The sequence below is a fragment of the Salmo salar genome, chromosome ssa29 (assembly GCF_905237065.1).
Source record: "Salmo salar chromosome ssa29, Ssal_v3.1, whole genome shotgun sequence".
NCBI classification, from domain to species: Eukaryota; Metazoa; Chordata; class Actinopteri; order Salmoniformes; family Salmonidae; genus Salmo; species Salmo salar.
The window spans coordinates 17,372,345-17,396,216 of NC_059470.1; the positions used below are offsets into that span (position 1 = coordinate 17,372,345).

Below are 23,872 nucleotides of genomic sequence, written 5' to 3' on the forward strand. Positions count from 1 at the left end.
AATCACCAGCAGCAAGAGCGACATCATTGATGTATACAGAGAAGAGAGTCGGCCCGAGAATTGAACCCTGTGGCACCCCCATAGAGACTGCCAGAGGTCCGGACAACAGGCCCTCTGATTTGACAAAATGAACTCTATCAGAGAAGTAGTTGGTGAACCAGGCGATGCAATCATTTGAGAAACCAAGGCTGTCGAGTCTGCCAATAATAATGTGGTGATTGACAGAGTCGAAAGCCTTGGCCAGGTCGATGAATATGGCTGCGAAGTAATGTCTCTTATCGATGGCGGTTATGATGTCGTTTAGGACCTTGAGCGTGGCTGAGATGCACACATGACCAGCTCTGAAACCAGATTGCATAGCGGAGAAGGTACGGTGGGATTCGAAATGGTCGGTAATCTGTTTGTTAACTTGGCTTTCAAAGACCTTAGAAAGACAGGGTAGGATAGATATAGGTCTGTAGCAGTTTGGGTCTAGAGTGTCACCCCCTTTGAAGAGGGGGATGACCGTGGCAGCTTTCCAATCTTTGGGAATCTCAGACGATATGAAAGAGAGGTTGAACAGGCTAGTAATAGGGGTTGCAAAAATTTCGGCAGATCATTTTAGAAAGAGAGGGTCCAGATTGTCTAGCCCGGCTGATTTGTAGGGGTCCAGATTTTGCAGCTCTTTCAGAACATCAGCTATCTGAATTTGTGTGAAGGAGAAATGGTGGGGGCTTTGGCGGGATGCTGTGGAGGGTGCCGGGCAGTTGACCGGGGTAGGGGTAGCCAGGTGGAAAGCATGGCCAGCCGTAGAGAAATGCTTATTGAAATTCTCAATTATAGTGGATTTGTCGGTGGTAACAGTGTTTGTAATTATTTGGAGGGAACGTATAGAAATGCATGTATTATTGTTTGCCACGTTATTCTATTACAAACACCTTAATACATACCTTTTAATTATATTATGAAGCTGTTTCAAGCTGTCCTTGAAACATTTAAATTAAATACTGAAGAATATCATTAATTCCTATGGAGGACTGCTCCAACTTGGGAGTAATAATATGGACGACCAGTGTCAATGCTATCTAAAGTTTATATACATCGTTGGTTCCAACCGGTAGTAATTTCTTCCAGACGTGGGTCACGTAACGTTGTTGACCTTTGAGAAGCCATTTTCATCAGAAAGTACCTAGTTGAGTCACAGGAGAGAAAAAAAGGACAGTGCCCAGGAGGAGTTGGTATATTCAGTAACATTGAGGGTCTGTCTTGACATACCAACCCTCAAGTTGCTGTGATAATGTTTTCCTTCTCGACGACGTTCCAGCCACAGGTAAAGCAGTTGACACTCATAGTGATTAGCAATCATAGTTAGCTACTGTTAACGTTAGCTGACTGATATAACCTAGCTACGTTAGCTAGCTGTTTGAAAGTGCTAGCAGCTAACTAAATTAGCTCGATATAAGCGACAGCACATGGACTTAGCTGTTAAAGTTATCTATTTTAGTTAGCCAGCCGCAAGTCTAATTGTCTAGTTATCTTATCAAGCTTATTTAGCTAGCTAGCCTGGTGGACCAGGCTATAATGCTAACAATGAGGTACAAGTTAGCATTAGCTAACTGTCAACAGCTGGTCCACCGCACCAGACGGTTATCTAGTTAGCCACAAACTTCAGCACTTCGTAGCTAGCCAACTAGCCAGTTAACGTAGTTACCAACTAGCGTAGTGAGTCTAGTAACGACGAAGTTAAATTGGCCAGCTAGCTAACCTTAGCTAGTTTATTTTAAGCTACAGTATTTTGTTAACTAACGTTAGCTTGTAATATACGTTAGGTTAACTAGTTAGCCAACTAGCTGACAAACGTTAGTTGGTTATGCTATAGTATAATATCAATCACTTGCATAATCCAGCTATTGCGGTAAAAGCATAGCTTGATTTGCACCTGCCTGTGAATGACAATACTGATGTCATAACCGACCACTCTTGTCAATGGCATGAGAATGTAGAAAATGTTTAACATAATAGAAATGAATATCCCCAGATGTCAAAACAGGTCAGTTGGTTAACGTTATAGGAAAACTACTGACTAGTTTTACGTAGATACATAGCCTACAACTTGGCAGTTATCCACACCAGTACTGTTTATCAGAATAATATGCCAGCACAAGTCATGTATGTCTCATGAATTTCCAATGTCTCCATCTCTCTGGTCTGTCTCCTAGGTAACAAGTCAACTCATTAGCCAACTCATCAGTGCCCTTCATTCCCTGAAGAATTCAGCCAGCTCCACGGTAACAGCTTCTGTCCAGGGTCTGCAAAAAGATGTCACACCAGAGCAGGACCCGCTGCTCACAGAGGTAAACTAAGGGGACTTGGCTGACTTCCAGACCTGCCAACATGCACGCATTTTGCATACCAACTATGCAATTCTCTGTCCATGTATGAGATCTGAGTTAAAAGTATGCAGAAATGAAACAGGCCTGTTTTTAAAAATATACTTATATATATATTTTAATAAAAAATGTATCCCCTGATTAAATCTAACATCCCGATTCTCGAGCTGCAACACACAGACTTTTTCGGAGTTTGTGTCAGTGGACATGGAGATTAATACATCATTATTGGACGTAGCTATCCCGTATCTGTCCCTCCTCCTGTTTGTTGTGATGCTGAGTTTTCCGACTGTCAGCTGTACGTTAACACATGGCCAAATCCCATTTCGACTCCATGTGTTGTGGAAAGGTAAACACTAATTGTTTCAACCTAACTTTAGTGAACATAAGATGGACATTCAGTGGGCTCTAAAGGGCTAGCAGTTGACTCTCATTTGCTAGTGAAAGAAATTAAATGCAAATACATTTGTGCGAGTGTGATATAGATTTAATTCTGCGTCCCATTAGTTGTATTTTCCACATAACATTACGAGGATCATGCAACCTGATAGACTGTAAATGTAATTATGATCCACGTCACAAGAAAACATTACAAAAGTATAATAAAAAATAAATATACACATCTTGTCATTAAATGCAGTCGGGAGGTATGAAGACTGCGCGATGAAGAATGAATGAGTGTTCGGTATTGGCTCTAGAGGCAATGCTTCTAAAATACCTTTGAACTAGATTTAAGCTTTTATCAATTTCAAAAATCTGAAATGATCTATGCACTGCAAAGAAATACAATAGGCACCTTTTACATAGGCGGTAACAGCGGACTCTTCTAGCGAACAGCGTTCAGATTCCCTTTGCGTTAGCCTACTTACGCTTTATGTAGCCAGTTTGCGGTCTGTGTCGACGCGATCATTTGTTTTTGTTTTCAAAATGGTTGTGCTTTGTGTGGATTCGGATCTGTGTCTAAAAAGCCAGTACTTGTGAGCTGGCCCTAGTGATTGGCCCTGTTTAACAGGTTTGTCTAAGCACATCTGCTCATGAAAAACAAGTAAGCATAGGTCCCATGCAATAACAAAATTAGCAGCTAATTTTGCAAGTCCTTGTTATTGCAGCCAGTCAGTAAAGCTGTCAGAGGAACTGTTTGCCACAGAGAAGTCTACCCAGATGACCTGCTGTGGAAGGTTAAATCTGTTAGCTACCAGGCAAATCTGTTGAGGAAATGATTTCCTGAACATTTTGAAGGTCTCCAGAAGATTTGTTCTCACCCACTGTTTCCTATCATAGCTTTTTCATTTGTATTATGGATAACATGTTTATTTGATACTGATGCTCTGCTTCAAACATTTGTTCTTATCATATCAGTGACATTTGTTTTTTTATCGTGGATAAGACGTTTGTACATTATGTACCTAAACAAATAACTTTTCTTTTTTTTCTATGTTATTTAACTAGGCAAGTCAGTTAAGAACAAGGCATTTAACAGTGGGTTAACTGCCTTGTTTAGGGGCGGAAGGACAGATTTCTACTTTTTCAGCTCGGGGATTCGATCTAGCAACCTTTCGGTTACTGGCTTAACGCTCTAACCACTAGGCTACCTGCCGCCCCATTATTATTTGTTTAATAACATCCGTTATTAGACAGTGGCAATGCGGAACATGGTCTTTTGCCTGGTAATGCCTGCAATGCAGTGAAGAAAACGATATGACAACAATAACGTCTAATGTAACTGGCCCCTCTAACAGTACAACTGGCCCCAGCTTGGCCCCCCCAGTTGAAATGGTTTAGAACTGCCACTGACCCCAATTCGGCGTGTGCTGCCCGCGAGTTGAATCTCCAATTTGCCGCGTGCGTCTGGTACTCTAAAAAGTTGGACAGGGTTGGCAGGTCTGCAATATTTTATTTTCCAATTAAAATTAGGTTAGGATTAAGGTTAGGGGTTAGGTTAAGGTTAAAGTAAGGTTCAGTCATAGATTTTGGCTAGTCAGGCTATCAATCAATAGGATGCTGGTTAGAAAAGGCCCCTTAGTCTCGCCCATAAAATAAGCCTACTTCGTGGCAATCGTAGGTGGTAAACAGTTCTAAGGGATTCTTCTTGTTATACCCTCTGCCTATTTCTGGCGAAACACTGTTGCAGTTCTCCCTCTGACTGGAGAAGCCTCTCAATTTACACAAGCTGTTTCAACCTTTGTGCTGTAGCTTGCATGAAAGCAGCTTAACTACACAACTAGCCCAAACCCCATACACAATCCTCAAGAGCCCCAGTTTGACTTTGGACTGACTAACGTGTAACATGCATAAAAGGTTTGTTTTTTTTACTCCTGGGGTGTAATCATTAGTCTAAAACAAGTTTCTATGGGACAAATTCAGGTAGGTCCCTCCCCGTTTTGTTCCGTTTGCGTCCGTGTTTGTAATGAATACGCCCATGGTGTGTGTGGTGCCACCAGATCTTACAGGCTCGGCGTAGCTCCCCAAGCGAACACGTGTCTATGTTGAGGTTAAAGATATGTGACGTTCACTAAACGTATCAATATCATGAGACATGGACACTGAGGATAAGTTACAGCATCATTGCAGATATGTCACTCACAGCTCTCCAATGTGCTGGTGTTATTTTGCCTCATCAATTGGCTAGAGATGATTATGGCCACCGGAGTCAAACATATTTGCAGATGTTTGGGCTCGTACAAGAGAACTTTCTTTATCTGTTGTAACTTGGCCTGAGGAAAGTCCCTTAGAAATGCAGCAGTACATCATTTCAAAGCCTGGCTTGCGTAGGTGGCGATACTCTCACATCACTGCTAGACCACGACCTTGTATATTTATAGCATGGAACAACATATACGTAACTAACGCTCAAACTCGGGGCGGCATTCTACCCTCTCCCTACAGTTTTCAGCTATTAGCTTCGCCCACAACTAGCTCACGTGACCTACAATCCCGTCTCTTTGTTAAAACGTTTACAAGCGTCAGTAGTCATCACTTGCGATGTGGCTTTTTAAAGCATATGGCCCTTATTTTTCATCAGGGAGAAAAGAATGCTTCAAATAAAAAATAAACTTAATGTAGCAGTTTTGCACAGATCCATACAGCTATGGATGCCTCCATCTGACAACTACATTTCTGCTACACTGCCCGTGTTATGCTTACACACAGGTGTTCGGAGCATGCTAGATGACTAATTCAAATCAAATGTATTTATATAGCTCTTCTTACATCAGCTGATATCTCAAAGTGCTGTACAGAAACCCAGCTTAAAACCCCAAACAGCAAGCAATGCAGGTGTAGAAGCACGGTGGCTAGGAAAAACTCCCTAGAAAGGCCAGAACCTAGGAAGAAACCTAGAGAGGAACCAGGCTATGAGGGGTGGCCAGTCCTCTTCTGGCTGTGCCGGGTGGAGATTATAACAGAACATGGCCAAGATGTTCATAAATGACCAGCATGGTGAAATAATTATAATCATCACAGTTGTCGAGGGTGCAACAAGTCAGCACCTCAAGAGTAAATGTCAGTTGGCTTTTCATAGCCGATCATTGAGAGTATCTCTACCGCTCCTGCTGTCTCTAGAGAGTTGAAAACAGCAGGTCTGGGACAGGTAGCACGTCCGGTGAACAGGTCAGGGTTCCATAGCCGCAGGCAGAACAGTTGAAACTGGAGCAGCAGCACGGCCAGGTGGACTGGGGACAGCAAGGAGTCATCATATCAGGTAGTCCTGAGGCATGGTCCTAGGGCTCAGGTCCTCCGATAAAGAAAGAGATAATTACAGAGTGCATACTTAAATTCACACAGGACACCGGATAAGACAGGAGAAATTCTCCAGATATGACTGACCCTAGCCCCCCGACACATAAACTACTGCAGCATAAATACTGGAGGCTGAGTATTATTAGCACAGGTCTTCTGTCTGTTTGCCATAAACAAACGCTGTAACATGGAGATTATGGCAGTGTGGGAACACTAACCCTATCAAGGTGTGTATCAATTTAAATGTTTGATTTTTGAAAATAATTTCTCGCTGATATATGCTTCCAAAACCGTTCCGTAAGCGACACTTGTTAATGTTCAAATTGAGCATTGGGGCTCTTAACAAAACTCCCCTGTACAGAAGATGCCTTTGTCCAATGACTCTTATGTGTAATGTAATGAAACTGAATCATGATCAAGGGCTTATACATAACATAGTTCCCCAGCATTGAGTACTGTCTTGTTTCACTTGGATGAGTGCCAACATATGTGCTATTTCAGCCTCTTAGGACATTGGTCAAGAAGCCTGATTTCAGTTCAAAGGGTTCAACTTAGCCTTGATCTCATGACTTTATTCTATAGCCATCTTTTTACTATATTCTGTCAAACTGTACTGGATTGCCATCAGACCAAATTATCTTTGACCAGTCCCTTTAAATTACTATTAAATGAGGGAACAGTAAGCTAGGGTACGGGTTGTAAAAGGCAACCCCTGTGGTGGTGAGTTGGCTATGCACACACCACTAACAGATCAGGGACCAGGCTAGCTAACGCTAGGTCATTACGCCAGTTGTCTCCTTCACACTGACTTCCTGTCCCCACAGCCCTCTGTGAACCTGAGGGACCTGGGGCTGTCAGACCTGAGGGTGGGTCAGTTGGATGAGCTGCTCAACAGGTTACTGCCATCACTGGGCTCGGAAGACGGCCCAGCCACCTCAAGATGGAGGACGTCCCATGTCTCCACAGAATCTTTTTTCCACAACAAACATGGTGAGGAGGTTTGTGGTTGGGTGTACACTGAGTATACAAAAGATTAAGAACACTTGCTCTCTTCATGACAACTGACCAGGTGAAAGCTATGATCCCTTATTGATGTCACTTGTTAACCTCTTGGGGCTAGGTGGGACGCTAGCGTGCCACCCGTGGTGCACTCCATCAACAGCAGGTGCATTTCAAGAGCGGCAAATTTGAATCCAAATAAATGTCAAAATTCAAATTTTTCAAAAATACAACTATGTTACACCATTTGAAAGATAAACATCTCCTTAATCTAACCACGTTTTACGATTTCAAAAAGGTTTTACGGCGAAAGCATACATTTAGAGTATGTTAGGACAGTACATTTACAAGAGTTGTGTGTAATGTTTTGTCAAGTCAAAGACAGGGTCACCAAAACCATAAAACCAGCTAAAATGATGCACTAACCTTTTACAATCTCCATCAGATGACACTCCTAGGACATTATGTTAGACAATGCATGCATTTTTAGTTCTATCAAGTTCATATTTATATCCAAAAACAGCGTTTTACTATGGCATTGATGTTGAGGAAATCGTTTCCCTCCAATAACCGGCAGTCAAGTCAGCGTAACAAATTAAATAATTAAAATTAGAAAACATTGGTAAAATATTATATTGTCATTTAAAGAATTATAGATTTACATCTCTTGAACGCAATCAACTTGCCAGATTTAAAAATAACCTTACTGGGAAATCACACTTTGCAATAATCTGAGCACTGCGCCCAGAAAAATACGCGTTGCGATACAGACTAGACGTCATGTTGGGGAGATCTAAAATCGAAAATACTATGTAAATAATCCATTACCTTTGATTCTCTTCATCAGATGTCACTTCCAGGTATCACAGGTCCATAACGAATGTAGTTTTGTTCAAAAAAGCTCATCATTTATGTCCAAAAATCTCCGTCTCGTTAGCACATGATGTAAGCCAGCCGGACTTCTCGTCATGAACGAGGGGAAAAAATATATTTCCGTTCGTTCAAACATGTCAAACGTTGTATAGCATAAATCATTAGGGCCTTTTTAACCAGAACATGAATAATATTCAAGGTGGACGAATGCATACTCTTTTATAACGTATTGGAACGAGGGTACCCAACATGAACTCGCGCGCCAGGTGTCTAATGGGACATCATCGTTCCATGGCTCTTGTTCGGTCAGATCTCCCTCCAGAAGACTCAAAACACTTTGTAAAGGCTGGTGACATCTAGTGGAAGCAATAGGAAGTGCCAAAATATTCCTAAACCCCTGTGTTTTTCAATGGGATAGGTTTAAAGTCAATACAACACATCAGGTATCCACTTCCTGTCAGAAAATGTCTCAGGGTTTTGCCTGCCAAATGAGTTCTGTTATACTCACAGACACCATTCAAACAGTTTTGGAAACTTTAGAGTGTTTTCTATCCATATATAATAAGTATATGCATATTCTAGTTACTGGGTAGGATTAGTAACCAGATTAAATCGGGTACATTTTTTTTATCCAGACATGCAAATGCTGCCCCCTAGACCTAACAGGTTAAATCCAATCAGTGTAGATAAAGGGGAGGAGACAGATTAAAGAAGGATTGTTAAACCCTGAGACAATTGAGACATGGATATTGTGTGTGTGCGCCATTCAGAGGGTGAATGGGCAAGACAAAAATGTATGTGCCTTTGAACGGGGTATGGTAGTAGGTGCCAGGCACAGCGGTTTGTGTCAAGGACTGCAACACTGCTGTGTTTTCACTCTCAACCATTTCCTGTGTGTATCAAGAATGTTGGTATATTTGCAGTCAAATTATAACAAGCAGTCATTAGCACTTGTGTATTTTTGGTAGTCTTATGTTGACCTTTTGTATTCATTTCCATAGGGTTGTCAAACACAAAGTTGGGTGTTTTTGGATCGCCAATGTTCCACAGACCAAACCAGAGTCCTCTACAAGTCGTCTGTTCAGAGCTCCAATGCTGGCCTGGTAAGGAACCATAACTGTGGTCCTCATCTGTGGAATGTACCCAGCAACCCTCATGAGAATTTTCAAATCAAACAATACATTTGACTTATTTTTTACCAATCTAACAATACTGAATAAAAATAATTACGCAACATGCACACATTTCAAAGATTTTACTGAGTTACAGTTCATAGGAGGAAATTGGGCAATTGAAATAAATAAATAAATTAGGCCCTAATCTATGGATTTTACCTGACTGGGCAAGGGTTGCAGCCATGGGTGGGCCTGGTAGGGCATAGGCCTGGTAGGGGATAGGCCTGGTAGGACATAGGCCCACCCACTGGGAGCCAGGCCCAGCCAATCAGAATGAGTTTTCCCACACAAAAATGCTTTTATTACAGATAGAAATACTCTTCAGTTTTACCGCAGGTGAAGAAGCTGTGGAGGTCCTGGGCTGGCGTCGTTACACATGGTCTGAGGCTGGTTGAACGTGCTGCCAAATTCTCTAAAATGACATTAAGAGGCAGCTTATGGTAGAGAAATTAACATTAAATTATCTGGCAATAGTTGTTGGACGTTCCTGCAGTCAGCATGCCAATTGCACGCTCCCGCAAACTTGAGACATCTGTGGCTTTGTGTTGTGACAAAACTACACATTTTAGTGGCATTTTATTTCATGCTGTTTTAATCAGCTTCTTGATATGCCACACTTGACAGGTGGCTGGATTCTTGGCAAAGGAGAGAGGCTCACTAACAGGGATGTAAATAAATTTGTGCACAACATTTTAGAGAAATAAGCTTTTGGTGCATATGGAACATTTCTGGGATATTTTATTTCAACTCATGAAACATGGGTCCAACACTTTACAAGTTGCGTTTTATATTTCTATTCAGTATACATCATTTTTATTTGAATGGTAAATCTCTTGATAAACTGTGTAAATTAAGACGGTATAGGCCTTCTTACAGGTGAATGCATATTCAATAGCAGTGTCTGCATGCATTGAGTTATTGAGTTTGTTTTGGCTGTCAGTGGAGTCTATGGTGCTACAGATGACAATCTGTTTCCCTTCCATTTGGGACTTACATATATGTATACTGAGATCATGTGGCACTTAGATTGCACACAGGTGGACTTAATTAGTTAAATAATGTGACTTCTGAAGGTAATTGGTTGCACCAGATCTTATTTAGGGGCTTCATAGCAAAGGGGGTGAATACATTCATTCACCCACCTCTTTATATATTTTTTTATTTTCTATTTTTTTTAATCAAGTTATTTTTTTCACTTCATCAATTTAGACTATTTTTGTGTCTGTCCATTACATGAAAGCCAAATAAAAATCCATTCAGATTACAGGTTGTAATGCAAGAAAATAGTACAAACGCCAAGGGGGTGAATACTTTTGCAAGGCACTGTGTGTGTTTGTATATATATATATCTTTCTCTCTCTCTCAGCTAAAAAAGAACCCTCTCGCTGTCAACTGCGTTTATTTTCAGCAAACTTAACATGTGGAAATATTTCTATGAACATAACAAGATTCAACAACTGAGACATAAACTGAACAAGTTCCACAGACATGTGAAACAAATGGAATAATGTGTCCCTGAACAAAGGGGGGGGGTCAAAATCAAAAGTAACAGTCAGTATCTGGTGTGGCCACCAGCTGCATTAAGTACTGCAGTGCATCTCCTCCTCATGGACCACCAGATTTGCCAGTTCTTGCTGTGAGATGTTACCCCACTCTTCCACCAAGGCACCTGCAAGTTCCCGGATATTTCTGGGGGAAATGGCCCTAGCCCTCACCCTCCGATCCAATAGGTCCCAGACGTGCTCAATGGGATTGAGATCCAGGTTCTTCGCTGGCCATGGCAGAACACTGACATTCCTGTCTTGCAGGAAATCACGCACAGAACGAGCAGTATGGCTGGTGGCATTGTCATGCTGGAGGGTCATGTCAGGATGAGCCTGCAGGAAGGGTACCACATGAGAGAGGATGTCTTCCCTGAAATGCACAGCATTGAGATTGCCTGCAATGACAACAAGCTCAGTCTGATGATGCTGTGACGCTCCACCCCAAACCATGACAGACCCTCAACCTCCAAATCGATCCCACTCCCGAGTACAGGCCTCGGTGTAACGCTCATTCATTTGACGGTAAACGCGAATCCGACCATCACCCCTGGTGAGACAAAACCGCGACTCGTCAGTTAAGAGCACTTTTTGCCAGTCCTGTCTGGTCCAGCGACGGTGGGTTTGTGCCCATAGGTGACGGGTGATGTCTGGTGAGGACCTGCCTTACAATAGGCCTACAAGCCCTCAGTCCAGCCTCTCTCAGCCTATTGCGGACAGTCTGAGCACTGATGGAGGGATTGTGCGTTCCTGGTGTAACTCGGGCAGTTGTTGTTGCCATCCTGTACCTGTCCCGCAGGTGTGATGTTCGGATGTACCGATCCTGTGCAGGTGTTGTTACACGTGGTCTGCCACTGCGAGGACGATCAGCTGTCCATCCTGTCTCCCTGTAGCGCTGTCTTAGGCGTCTCACAGTACGGACATTGCAATTTATTTCCCAGTTCACATCTGCAGTCTTCATGCCTCCTTGCAGCATGCCTAAGGCACATTCATGCAGATGAGCAGGGACCCAGGGCATCTTACTTTTGGTGTTTTTCATTGTCAGAAGAAAGGCCTCTTTAGTGTGCTAAGTTTTCATAACTGTGACCTTAATTGCCTACCGTCTGTAAGCTGTTAGTGTCCTAACGACCGTTCCACAGGTGCATGTTCATTAATTGTTTATGGTTCATTGAACAAGCATGGGAAACAGTTTAAACCCTTTACAATGAAGATCTGTGAAGTCATTTGGATTTTTATGAATTATCTTTGAAAGACAGGTTCCTGAAAAAGGGACATTTATTTTTTGCTGAGTTTATATACACATACATACTTTTTTAGAATATACCTTTATTATTCCCTGCAAAACCTACCACCCCTCCCCCAATTGGAGTAAACTAATAAACAATAACACTTAGGCTTCTACCTTCAGTTTATACATATTATACACATTTTACAGACAATTTATTTTACCTTACTTATATTTTTAGTTTTTCGTCCTTCCTCTATTTCTGATGTCCTTCCAGTTTGATTTCTATTTGTAACTGTAACATTTTACAGACCCTGTATGTTTTACATTGGTTACCTTGTTGTTATTAGTGTTAACTGTTAATTACTGTTCACAAAACAATGTCCATACAGGCTAAAACACTTGAAACGCATGCAAGAAGATACAGGTAGCTTCCAGTTTGTAGGCTAACTTTCCTTGCTAGCTATCAGCTGAAGCAAACATCAACTGACTATCCTAGTACTTTGTCTGTGATAATCTGCAAACCATAATGCAAAATATGCTGATTTGCAAGCTGATTGCATTGCTATCAAAATGTTATTAATTTGCTGTCTCAGTCACGTCATTCCCAAAGATGATCTATTGCCTCAGCAAACAGGGCTCAGACGGGCTGCCCCGCTCTTGCCTCGTGCATGTCATTACTGGTTAGAGGGCACACACTTTTCTAAAGTGACCTACTTCTATGCAAATGTTGTTGATCAGTACATTAAGTCCCCAATGGAAGTGAAACCAATTGTTTGTCATCTGTAGCCCCATGCAGTCATCCAAAACAAGCTCAGTAACTCAATGCATGCACACACATGTATTCACCTGTATTGTGAATAGGCCTAAGTTGCATCTTTATTTACCAATAGATTTACCATTCAAATAAATGATTACTGTTAAGTTATGTAGTTTGGTAAAAACAATCAAATGGATTGTGTTGTAGAATTGATTCATTAATGCGTATATGGCTGTCTCAAAATGTTGACGTGAAAAGTGTAATGATATTGAACTCAAGGCCCAATGGTTGTCGTTTCTGTTTGGGTTAAGTGCCATTCTGTGACTGGCATGTATATGTATGCATATATGTGTGTTATTATTTTTTGCGGTGTCGTGTTGCTGTCCACATCAAAGTCAAAATTCTGGTATCGTGACAACTCTGAGTAGGGCCTTGTGCTTTGCATAATCATGACATGCACCATCCTCAGACAATTGCTTTAATTTTTTTTTTGGTGTAATTGTCATTTCTGTATAAGGTTTACTCTTACTATGTTACATGATTGCGCAAAACACAGGGCTCTACACTGATATGTTCTGGGACAAACCACATTCCAAGATCCTGACCTAACTTGTATTGTGTTTGTTTTGCAATGCTGGTGTCTTGGGTGGGAGTAGTTTGCACATTTTATAGCATTCCATTGGTCCTGAAGTGAAATCTCCACCCACCTGGGGCACCGGGCGATGCGCAAACAAATTCGCCCCCCCCCCCTCTAAAAAGTGATCATATTTCCCCCCTGTGACATAACATAGTGAAATGTAATTTTGTGTTTGATCTCTCGCTCTCTCAGTAAGGGTCCAGAACCGAGGCTTCAAGACTCTGAGGAAGAGCAGACGCGTGCAGTCTGGTTATGCGGGGCCTGCGGAACCGGAGGGATACACCACAACCTTCATGAAGGTTAGCCAGTGTTGCACTACATAAGTCACATATCCACTCTCCAAATGCCCTCTTGGACAGAGTTTGGCATGAACCCACTGTATCTGTTCTGTTGTCTTCAACTTTACCGAACACACTAAAAGTGCAAAGTGAAGATGGACTTGTACTGGGATATGTTATAAAATTGTAACACCGTTTTAGAGGGAGTTTCATAGGCAAAACCCACTATCTCTGTGGCAGTTGTTCTTTATGGTGTAGTGGACATTTTCACTTATTTTATTTTTAACTGCGCTCCCTCATGTGGAAAGACCCGTTTTTATGTCTTGTGACCTTTAATCCCATTGTTTCATGTTCAACCTCTGCCCCCCCCTTCTTACACATACATTATGCTCTCTTTCCCACTCTCTCACAACACACACACACTGTCACAGGGTCTCCTCCTGAGACCAGACAAGGCCCCGGAGGCAGAGAGTCTGGACCAAGTGGTAAAGCTGAAGAACCTGCCAGGTGACCAACAAGATTCTTTCAAGTCTGGCTTCACAGAGGGCTTCATGAAGTCCCAGGCCTTCACTCAGAGGACACAAGGCACGTCGCACAACTCTCTTCATACATCACATAAATACATTTACTTCTTAGTCGCTTAGCATTATGCCCTTCCTAGAGTGACAAACAGGAAGTTTATTTTGCATATATATATTTTTTTAAAGAGGCAAAGCTGAAACAATAACAAAGATGACACGCCGCCACTGTTTTTAGTAAACAGCTGAGGGATGGGGCTGGAGAAATGTAACCACTCAAATTCATAGAGTATAGATGCAAGGACTGACCATCCATGACATCAACATTATAGTTTTAACCATGTTTTGAGGCTATACAGGATTTTACAATTATTGTTTGTAAACAATGGAATAAAACAATCTTATATTTTGGGTTTTGATGCCGTACGACAGTTGAACTCAGCTCATGAGGCATTTATAAGTTATATTCTTCAAGAATGAATAGGTAAATATGATTATTTTAAAGGTAAAACATGTGATGTAGATTGACCCTTTTTAAAGGAAATGTTAGTCATCATTGAGAAATATTTTAAAGTGAAGACAGCTAATTTTAACCATACCTTAGCTCCTAGCAGATGTGTTCATGCTTTATGTCAATCATGACTGCCAGTTACAGTGAAGCACTAAGCCCATGGTCACTACTAGCAGTTCCACCAAGTTTTCACAAGGTGGCACTGCAGAGTTGAACTAAATCACTTAGAAATATATAAATGTGATACTTCCATCTTCCATTGACAGACTCACTAAGGAGGACCAGGCTGATTCTATTGGTCCTCCTCCTCGTGGGAATCTACGGCCTGTCAAGAACCCCGTTTCTCTCGGGTAAAGGCTCCTTTTCTGATGCTGGTTTGTTTTCAATTCAATTCCTACGCTTGCATGAATCACCCTATTGTGATTTTTGTGTTGTGCTTCTTCATCAAGAGCAATAGTTGTAAGTGCTGCTGTTTGCCTGATCATGCTGAAAAATATACTTTAAATTATCAGTCAGCTGTCTGGAATTAGCTGGACTATTTAGCAGAAATGTAACCTTTGGTCATTAAACAATGAATGATTGAATAGTAAATGGTTATTTCAATTCATTTGTGTGGAAGATGAAAGTGGTATGAACAAAAGCAATAGTTCATGGAAAATTATAGTCTAGCATTGTTTCCATGATGAATAGAGATTCCCAGGTTTTGTCATTGGTCTGACTAAGTTGCTGTGGGTCTGTCCTGTACAGTGAGGTTCCGCACCACATCAGGCCTGGACTCGCAAGTGGACCCAGTCCAGGTGAAGAGTGTGACGTTTGAGCACGTCAAGGGGGCGGAGGAGGCCAAGAACGAACTGCAGGACGTGGTCGAGTTCCTCAAGAACCCCCAGAAGTTCACTGTGCTGGGAGGGAAGCTGCCTAAAGGTAGTCTGTTGGTCTGTCTTTCTGTAAATGCTTAGAATACACTTGAGGTTAGTGTCCGCCCTAAGATTGTAATGTTGGGATTTCGATCCCCGCCTGAGGCCAAGAACGAAACACAGACGGCAGCTCTTACCAAAGACAATAAAAATGGGACCTGGTGCGTCTCTGCTTGGCACTCCGAATTAAGGAGATATGTTTTGGGGTAAGGCCTTGCGATAGACTAGCGTCCTGTCCAGGGGGTGTACTTGTACATCAAGCTGCCTCACTCTACAGAAACGGGCTCCAGCGCCAGCTCACACAAGCTTCTTTCCTTCTACTTATTTATTGCATCCTGATCTGTAGGGTCCTTCCCTTTACCCATTGTTTCATTCCTTCAATGTGTCCATGTTGCACTCATTTGTGGCCTCTCTCGTTCTGTCAGGCATCCTCCTGATCGGCCCCCCAGGCACAGGGAAGACACTCCTGGCTCGGGCTGTAGCCGGAGAGGCCGACGTCCCCTTCTTCTACGCCTCGGGATCTGAATTTGACGAAATGTTTGTTGGTGTTGGAGCTAGCCGCATCAGGAACCTCTTCAGTAAGTCCCAGAAAAGGTTAAAAGCTGTGTCAATACACTGACTGACCATCCTTCACCCTGTCACTCTTGATGATAGCTGATTGGTGAAAGGACTTGATAGGTTTCCACCACATTACTTTCACATATCAAGTCCTTTCTGATCAGTGTCCACGAACGAGAAGAATTGAGCAAAGGAAGCTATCAAGACACCTAAATCTCTTTCCCGCTGTTTGGTCTGCAGAAGAGGCAAAAGCCAATGCACCTTGTGTTATCTTCATTGATGAGCTTGACAGTGTGGGGGGAAAGCGGATTGAGTCTCCAATGCACCCCTACTCCAGACAGACCATCAACCAGCTACTGGCAGAGATGGATGGGTAAGAAAAATTCTGAATATATATATATATATGTATGTGTATGTGTGTGTGTGTGTTGCATCGGAGAATTTGATAAATGAAGTTGGACTTAAGTTTCCCTGTTGCTAATCACAAGACTCGCATTGTCGTTATTCAATGTGTTGATATTTTACAGGTTCAAACCAAATGAAGGGGTCATCGTTATTGGCGCTACAAACTTTGCAGAGGCTTTGGATAAGTATGTTTACAGTGTGTAGTAACTGGTGTTTCTATGGGCTTTTCACCAGCCAGTCGGCTTGGTCCCTTTGTCAGGATCTGGCTGACTGGCTGGCCGCCAGGTCTTAAAGGTTCTACGGGTCGCTTTTACACTGCTGGATTTCAGCAGCTCAGAGATGCAAAATCACACATGAAATGTGGGTCACATGGGAATAAGGCTGGTGCTTAAAGGGATACTTTGGGATTTTGGCAATCAAGCCCTTTATCTACTTCCCCAGTCAGATGAACTCATGGATACCATTTTTATGTCTGCATCCAGTCTGAAGGAAGTTGGGGGTTTGCGAGCCAGTGCTAACAGTTATTATAGACTTCCGGTCATTGTGCTAATGCTAGTTAGCAATTGCGCAAAAACTAGCTAGCAACTTCCTTCAAAGTCCACGGTGAGACATCAAAATGGTATCCACGATTTCATCAGACTCTGGGGAGGTAGATAAAGGGCTTCATTGGCAGTCCTGAAGTATCTCTTTAAAGCGGCAATCAGCAGTTGAAATGATAACAAAGCGTTCTCCCGAGCAAGCTTATATTTTGGTTTCTGATGGGGTACAACAGTTGAACTAAGCGGCATAAGTTATATTCTTCAATAATCAATGGATACATTGAATTAATGAGTCCAAAAATGGATGTAGCTGCTGCGGTTTGCCCCTTTTAACTGAAGCAAATTGCACAGCGGGAACTACACTTCCCATGTGGCCGGAGATCAGATGCTGCCTTTGGCCATGATCCTCCTCGACGTGAATGATGTTGTTGGTGAGATTACTGGAAAAGTCGCCCTCAAAGTTCTCTCCTTGAGAGCTGGTCACGGGGCCGGAAAAAAGTGGTGTAAATGGAACAAACCCATTTTGAATGGAGTCGAAAATAGAGCCGCTCCTAGGGCTCTATTCAATCCGCATCGCTGAAGTTCAGCTCTACAGCGTGATTTAAATTCTAAAGACAATGTTCCCGTCTTAGCAGAGACTGCATTCACGGTAAAGGTTGCATATGTCGGCTCAATCGAAAATGACCTTTTACATTTTTATAGTGGAATCTGTAACCGTTAAGCTTTACAGATTGAATAGATTTCTTAAGCTTGCTCCATTGACAGAGAAGCTTTTCATTTGATTGTAGAATGCGTTTGTCATTGACACACTTCAGATTGGAGCAGTTACTTTGTTCTAAATGTATACAACCTGTCAGCAATGGAATCATTAACCCATTACTCCTGTTTTTGTTAGTGCGCTGGTAAGACCAGGGAGGTTTGACATGCAGGTGACTGTCCCTCGGCCCGACGTGAAAGGACGCACGGAGATCCTCAACTGGTACCTTCAGAAGATCAAAGTGGATCCTAGTAGGTTTCTTGTCGGTTGCTTAGACCAGCGGTTTTCAAACCTCTCTTCTGGGATCCCAAGATGTTTGACAGTTTAGTTGTAGCCCTGAACTAGCTCACCTAGTGAAGGGCTTGATGATTAGTTGACAAGTTGAATCAGGTGTGCTAGCTGTGGAATAGTTAAAATGCATGGAGTGGCTGGGGGTCCCGGAGGAGAGGTTTGAAAACCCCTGGCTTAGACAGTATATCAACTGACTCATGTATTTTAGCCATGGTAAACCTAGCAACCTCATTGAGAGGTTCCAATCACTTGGTGTCACGGCTGCCCCCCTGAATTCCTGCATGAAAGAGCCCACTGTTTGGGACTGACATTAGCCTCCTTTTGTCTCTGTTCATTCAGACGTGAACGCAGAAATCATTGCTAGGGGGACGGTGGGGTTCACTGGGGCGGAGCTGGAGAACCTGGTGAACCAGGCGGCCCTGAAGGCAGCGGTGGATGGCCTGGACCTGGTCACCATGAAGGAACTGGAGTTCTCCAAGGATAAGATTCTCATGGGTGGGTAGTCACACATGCATGTAGACACTCACTCACTCACAGAAATACAGATTCAGAAACACACACACACACACCCTGCCATGTGAGAGCGCTTAACGTTAGAGACATTCTAATCTAGACAGTAAGAATGTCAGGTCAATGAACGTCCGGTCAGGATCCCCCTTGTTCTCTAGGACAGATATTTTCTGAGGGATAGGTGGGCTTTCCTTCAGTTTGTTCCATACTGTTATAGGACCTACAGTTTGATAACTATAATGCTTGTTGTTAGGATTAGGAGCAGTCCTATCTCTCTGGTTGGAATTCAGTTAAACATGCTGGAGTAAACCTGCACCTCAGTAATGTGAGTGATGTTGAGTGTTTGACTTAATCAAAGGTGGACTCTTGAACTGTTAATGATGGACTAAATTGCTTTCTCTCTGTATACTGAAGGTCCTGAGCGCAAGAGTGTGGAAATCGATAAGAAGAACAAGCAAATCACAGCCTACCATGAGTCAGGCCACGCCATTGTGGCGTATTACACAAAAGATGCCATGCCCATTAACAAGGCCACCATCATGCCCCGAGGACCCACTCTCGGCCATGTGAGTAGGACTGGGCATTGCATTTTGATTGGCCAAAAGTGTTTGACGCCCTGGTATGTCTTCATGAAATGCTTGCACCTGCGCTGACATGACTTCTCTGATTAGCGATGCCATTGACAAATTAACAACCAGCATGTAAGATCAAAAGAAAAATGTTGATTGTTAAATTTCATACGTGTTTCGATTTGCTAAGCCATTTTCTTTATATACAAGGATCCCAGAATGTGCTCCATTGTACAGGAAAATACCTTGCAGAGTAGGTGCATTGTCCCTCTACTGTTACTTAGCCCAGGGGCTCCCCAAACTTTTTCACTTGGGTCCCCCCTTCCAGCATTGATTAACATCCCGCGCCATGAATGTTTCTATGGGCATAATCAATGTTCATGACATACACTTTTCACACCCCTCTTGTTGGTGGAGAGAATTTTGCAGGTTTAAAGCTGCAAAGTTATAAACAAGTTATAAATAGCTCTTTAAGGTATGCAATGACTGACATGACAAGAGGAACTGATGATGTACTACCCAATTTCCAAATTTCACCTTGTGCATTCTACTATTACAACTGTCAAGAGTAAGTTTATAGCTGGACTGAGTTCCCTTAAAAAAAATAAAAATAATAATTTGTGGGCAAATTTTGGGAACCACTATATTTCGAAGTTGGCAGCACTGTTTGTAGCTCCGGGGGGCTTCCGGGCCTGCCTTAAAACATTTCAGGAGGAACAGAGAAGTACTATTAAGCAATGGTTTACCTAAGATGGATGGTCTGTCTCTAAAAGGAATTTGTCCTCATCTGTCTGTTCAGGTGTCCATGCTCCCAGAGAATGACCGATGGAGCGAGACACGTGCTCAGCTCCTGGCCCAGATGGACGTCAGCATGGGCGGCCGCGTGGCCGAGGAACTCATCTTCGGCGACGATTACATCACAACCGGTGAGGAAAAGCTTTGATATATGCCATTTAGTAGGTGCTTTGTTCCAAAGTGACTTACATTCATGCGTGCATGCATTTTACATACGGGTGGTCCCAGGAATCGAACCCACTATCCTGGCGTTGCAACCGCTATGCTCTACCAACTGAACTACAGTTTAGAGCAGTTGTTAAATGTATTGCTAAGTCTGCTATGAAAATACCTTTTGCATGATCGATATTTCTATGATTCAACCATTTAAAAAAAATTGCTATCTCATCCTTACTCTTGTATTGTGGTGGCTCTGTTTTCCAGGAGCATCAAGTGACTTCGACGGGGCAACTAAAATAGCCAAGATGATGGTGACCAGGTTCGGAATGAGTGACAAGGTAAGGGATTATACCTCATGTGCATAAAATGTTGGATTGACGACAGTTATTGAAGACAAAAATCGTTCATAACTATTCTAGTAGTCTGCATATTAGATAATGCATTTAATATCGCGTCACAAGGCTTTTTCACCAATTCACCTAAGGCCCATATCTGTAAACCATGAAGGTAGCATTTGCCTTTGTGCAGAAATGCCATTCTCAGGCTTTGCACATGATTGGAGGGATCTCAGTGATGTGGCTGGTGTGTATGTGCCCACACATTCCAGACTTTCGTCCTAATCCTTTCCTCAGCCCTGTGTTCCGACTCAAAACGGAGAGATTTAATCTACTACCCACCTCGTATCCACAGTCCATAGGTCTACTGAGGTTATGTGCAGCTCAAACAGCCCAATTCTTGGTTCAAATTTAATTTTGAAGCACATAAGGGGGATCAATTTCGTAAGCGGGACAGACTTGTTTTTTGTCGATAGCCTAAATCTTCGCGGGTCATTTATCACTCTCCTCCAGCCGTCTAACTCTTTTGTTCCAATCATATACTTAACCTTCTCCGCCGACCATTAAATGAGGGATTTATTTACTGTGCCACAGACCTGGCAACCCACGCCGCCCTCCGCTGTTTATCCACTGTTCATAACGGAGCAGCTGTTGCATAAGTGTTCGTTTTTACATTTACTTTTCAGTCATTTAGTGGACGCTCTTATCCAGAGCTACTTACAGTTAGTGCATTCATCTAAAGGCAGCTAAGTGAGACAACCACATGTCAAAGTAAGTCAATTTTCCCCCAGTAAAGATGCTATCAGCAAAGTCCATGCTAGTAAGAAAAGACAAGTGCAAGAAAATCAAAATCGTTTATGATTTTTTGTTGTTGTTGCCCATAACCTAAGACTAAACTCCATTGTTTCAGCTTGGTGTCATGACCTATGCTGACCTGACTAAACAGAGCCCTGAGACTCAGGCTGCCATCGAAAAGGAAGTGAGGGTCCTGCTCAAGGTAAGCTTCCCCAACCTCCCCCCACTGCTCATGTAAGACCACATTTTAAATTCTATTTAGTTAAGGATCGTATTTACCCATCAATAATCATTCCACATTCTGAAGAGTAGTATTCAATATTCACTCTTTCTTTTGAAAATGTAGATTTTATAGGCTGCTCAGATTTTCTGTCCACATTCAATGATCATTCTCTATCTTATTCAGGACTCGTATGAGCGAGCCAAAAACCTCTTGAAGACATACAGTGACGAGCACAAGACGCTGGCTGAGGCTCTGCTAACGTACGAAACGCTGGACGCCAAAGAGATCAAGCTGGTCCTAGAGGGCAAGTCCCTGGACCCTAGATGACTCTGTGGCTGAGTCAGTTAGACATCAGGGTTGGGTTTAATTCTAGTTAATTCAGAAAGTAAACCAAATTCTAATTCCACATTTTTTTTTTCCTCAATGAAAAGCATTGACAAGAATTAGAATTTCAGTGTACTTCTTGAATTAACTGGAATTAAAATGGAATTGACCCAAACCTTGTTGGACAAATTATATGTATTATATAAATATGAAAATGTGCAATGGAGTGGAGGCCTTTGTAGTATTTTCTCTTTCTCAATGTAAATGACACACTGAATTTGTGTTTTAGCCAAAAATCACATTTTATTTTATCCATCTTGATTTTGACACCTCAAAGACATTAATGTTGGGCAGACATTCCCATATGGCAGCTTGGTCAACAGAGACAAACGCCTGTCGATAGATTATTTTTAACACCCCAAACTCAGTGCCCCCCTTCTGTTGCCATTTATTTGAGAAATATTGTCCTCATGCCCCCCCCCACACACTTGCAGTCTGAGATTGTGAGTTCGCCCCCTTTAAAAGTGTAAGTTGTTTCAATCAAGAAAGTGCTGTAGCAGTTTTGGGCATGGAAGCCTCATGCATTTGATATGTTATCAAAGTTATGAGAGGGGAAAAATGGTTGCTATTGGTCGCAGTCAAGAATGTAGTGGTGGGCGAACTCTGATCGCAGTGAGTAAAGTAACGCTCCCTATACTTTCAATGCATTCTTCCGCAAAAGGTGGGTAAATGCTTGGCCAAAATAAAAAGGTGCCTAAACTGCGTTCACCCTCCACTACACCACTAGTTGCAGATCTTATCCTACTAGACCTATAGCCTTTTCACTGCAGAATATTAGTGGTATTAAAAACCCATATGTTTTGTGGTAGGTGGTATCATTAAAGTGACAATCGGCAGTTGAAACGACCAAGCATCGCCCCTGTTTTAGTAAAAAGCTGAGGGATGGGGCTGAAGTGTAACTGCTCCAATTCATAGAGCTATGGATGCAAGGACTGACCATCCCATTGTATCAAAATTCTACTTTAAACAATGTTATCAGCCTATAGTGTTTGTTTACATTTACTTTGGTTACAAACATTGGAGTTAAACCCGCTTATGTTTTGGGTTCTGACACGGTATGACTGTTGAACTAAGCTCACAAAGCATTTAGAAGCTAAATTCTTCAAGAATGAATGGGTACGTATAATTAATTTAAAAGTCCAAAAAACTGCAGATTGTCCCTTAAAAATGTGTTTAAAAAAATAAACTTTCATATACATATAGAATGTAAATACAGAATGGCTGTAACAGTGTTCTGACCCCTTTATGATGCCTCAGTGAAATGTGGAACTGCTATGGTTGACTCTCTGAATGTGAAGTAATTCATCTGCATTCACTTTATGTAGTTTTCATTTATGTATGTACCCAAAGTGTGCCAGATTTGCCCTCTTCAGCTGTTTTAGGCCCACGTGCCCTCTTCTGAGCCCAATATGTAAAGGAAATATGAAGGGGGCTGTGTATATATGTGTGTGTAAGGTAGATATACTTCATCTCTTTCTCGTCATTGTAAATGGATCTTGTGGATGTTGAATAAAAGTTATTCTAAAATCATGCTGTTTTTCTTGACTGACTTCTCAGCTCTGGTTGTGAGATTTTGGCCGGGATTAATTCAAACCATTGTTGCAGCACTGCGCTGCTCATGTGCCTCACAATTTCCTTAAGGTTTGCATTCATGGTCAACACTGTGGATTTCAGCTCAAGTGCAAACTTTGAAGGTAGAGTTGGCGATGCAGGAAGTAACCCGCAATATTGGACTTCTGTAAACAACTCGGTGCGAAGCACAAAGCAGAACTTCGGGTGTTTTGGTCACGCAGTTATCATGTTGCAGCGGAGTGCACATGTACTGTGAGTGCATTGTCTTTCTATTCTTTGACCTTTAACAAACTGATGTTGGATATACTGACCTGAGACTGCACTCTTTCTGTTAGCCAAATTGCCCTCAATCACAAACAATCTTGGATGTCTACCATCACTTCCTGTCATCTTAGTATTGGTTCCCCTTGAGGGAGAAGCCTAGCTCTCCTTCCCCTCGTTA

The 23,872-nt window shown here is 42.3% G+C and overlaps 1 protein-coding gene across 2 annotated transcripts; it reads left to right on the forward strand.

Annotated features, from left to right (window-relative positions):
• The first annotated feature begins 1,100 nt into the window (after nucleotides 1-1,100).
• On the forward strand, nucleotides 1,101-23,388 carry LOC106590300 (ATP-dependent zinc metalloprotease YME1L1). 2 transcript variants are annotated; one of them, XM_014181151.2, is made up of 18 exons: nucleotides 1,101-1,309; nucleotides 2,199-2,333; nucleotides 6,932-7,097; nucleotides 8,981-9,082; nucleotides 13,510-13,616; nucleotides 14,027-14,180; nucleotides 14,891-14,998; nucleotides 15,372-15,545; nucleotides 15,964-16,116; nucleotides 16,337-16,469; nucleotides 16,624-16,686; nucleotides 17,936-18,048; nucleotides 18,428-18,583; nucleotides 19,013-19,164; nucleotides 19,967-20,093; nucleotides 20,386-20,459; nucleotides 21,367-21,453; nucleotides 21,658-23,388. In XM_014181151.2, exons 1-18 carry the CDS (start codon nucleotides 1,277-1,279, stop codon nucleotides 21,799-21,801), a joined length of 2,181 nt encoding a protein of 726 aa, XP_014036626.1. In that variant the 5' UTR covers nucleotides 1,101-1,276; the 3' UTR covers nucleotides 21,802-23,388. The 2 variants fall into 2 exon arrangements, with proteins under 2 accessions (XP_014036626.1, XP_014036627.1); XM_014181152.2 differs by having other exon boundaries at nucleotides 14,891-14,974.
• Nucleotides 23,389-23,872: the final 484 nt, after the last annotated feature.

What these genes read in the sequence shown, in the direction of transcription:
- LOC106590300 (XM_014181151.2), top strand. Translation starts at nt 1,277, where the DNA reads ATGTTTTCCTTCTCGACGACGTTCCAGCCACAG. An exon ending in CCGCATCAGGAACCTCTTCA is followed by an intron (nt 16,117 to 16,336) that starts GTAAGTCCCAGA and finishes TTTGGTCTGCAG; the next exon opens with AAGAGGCAAAAGCCAATGCA. An exon ending in TTTGCAGAGGCTTTGGATAA is followed by an intron (nt 16,687 to 17,935) that starts GTATGTTTACAG and finishes TGTTTTTGTTAG; the next exon opens with TGCGCTGGTAAGACCAGGGA.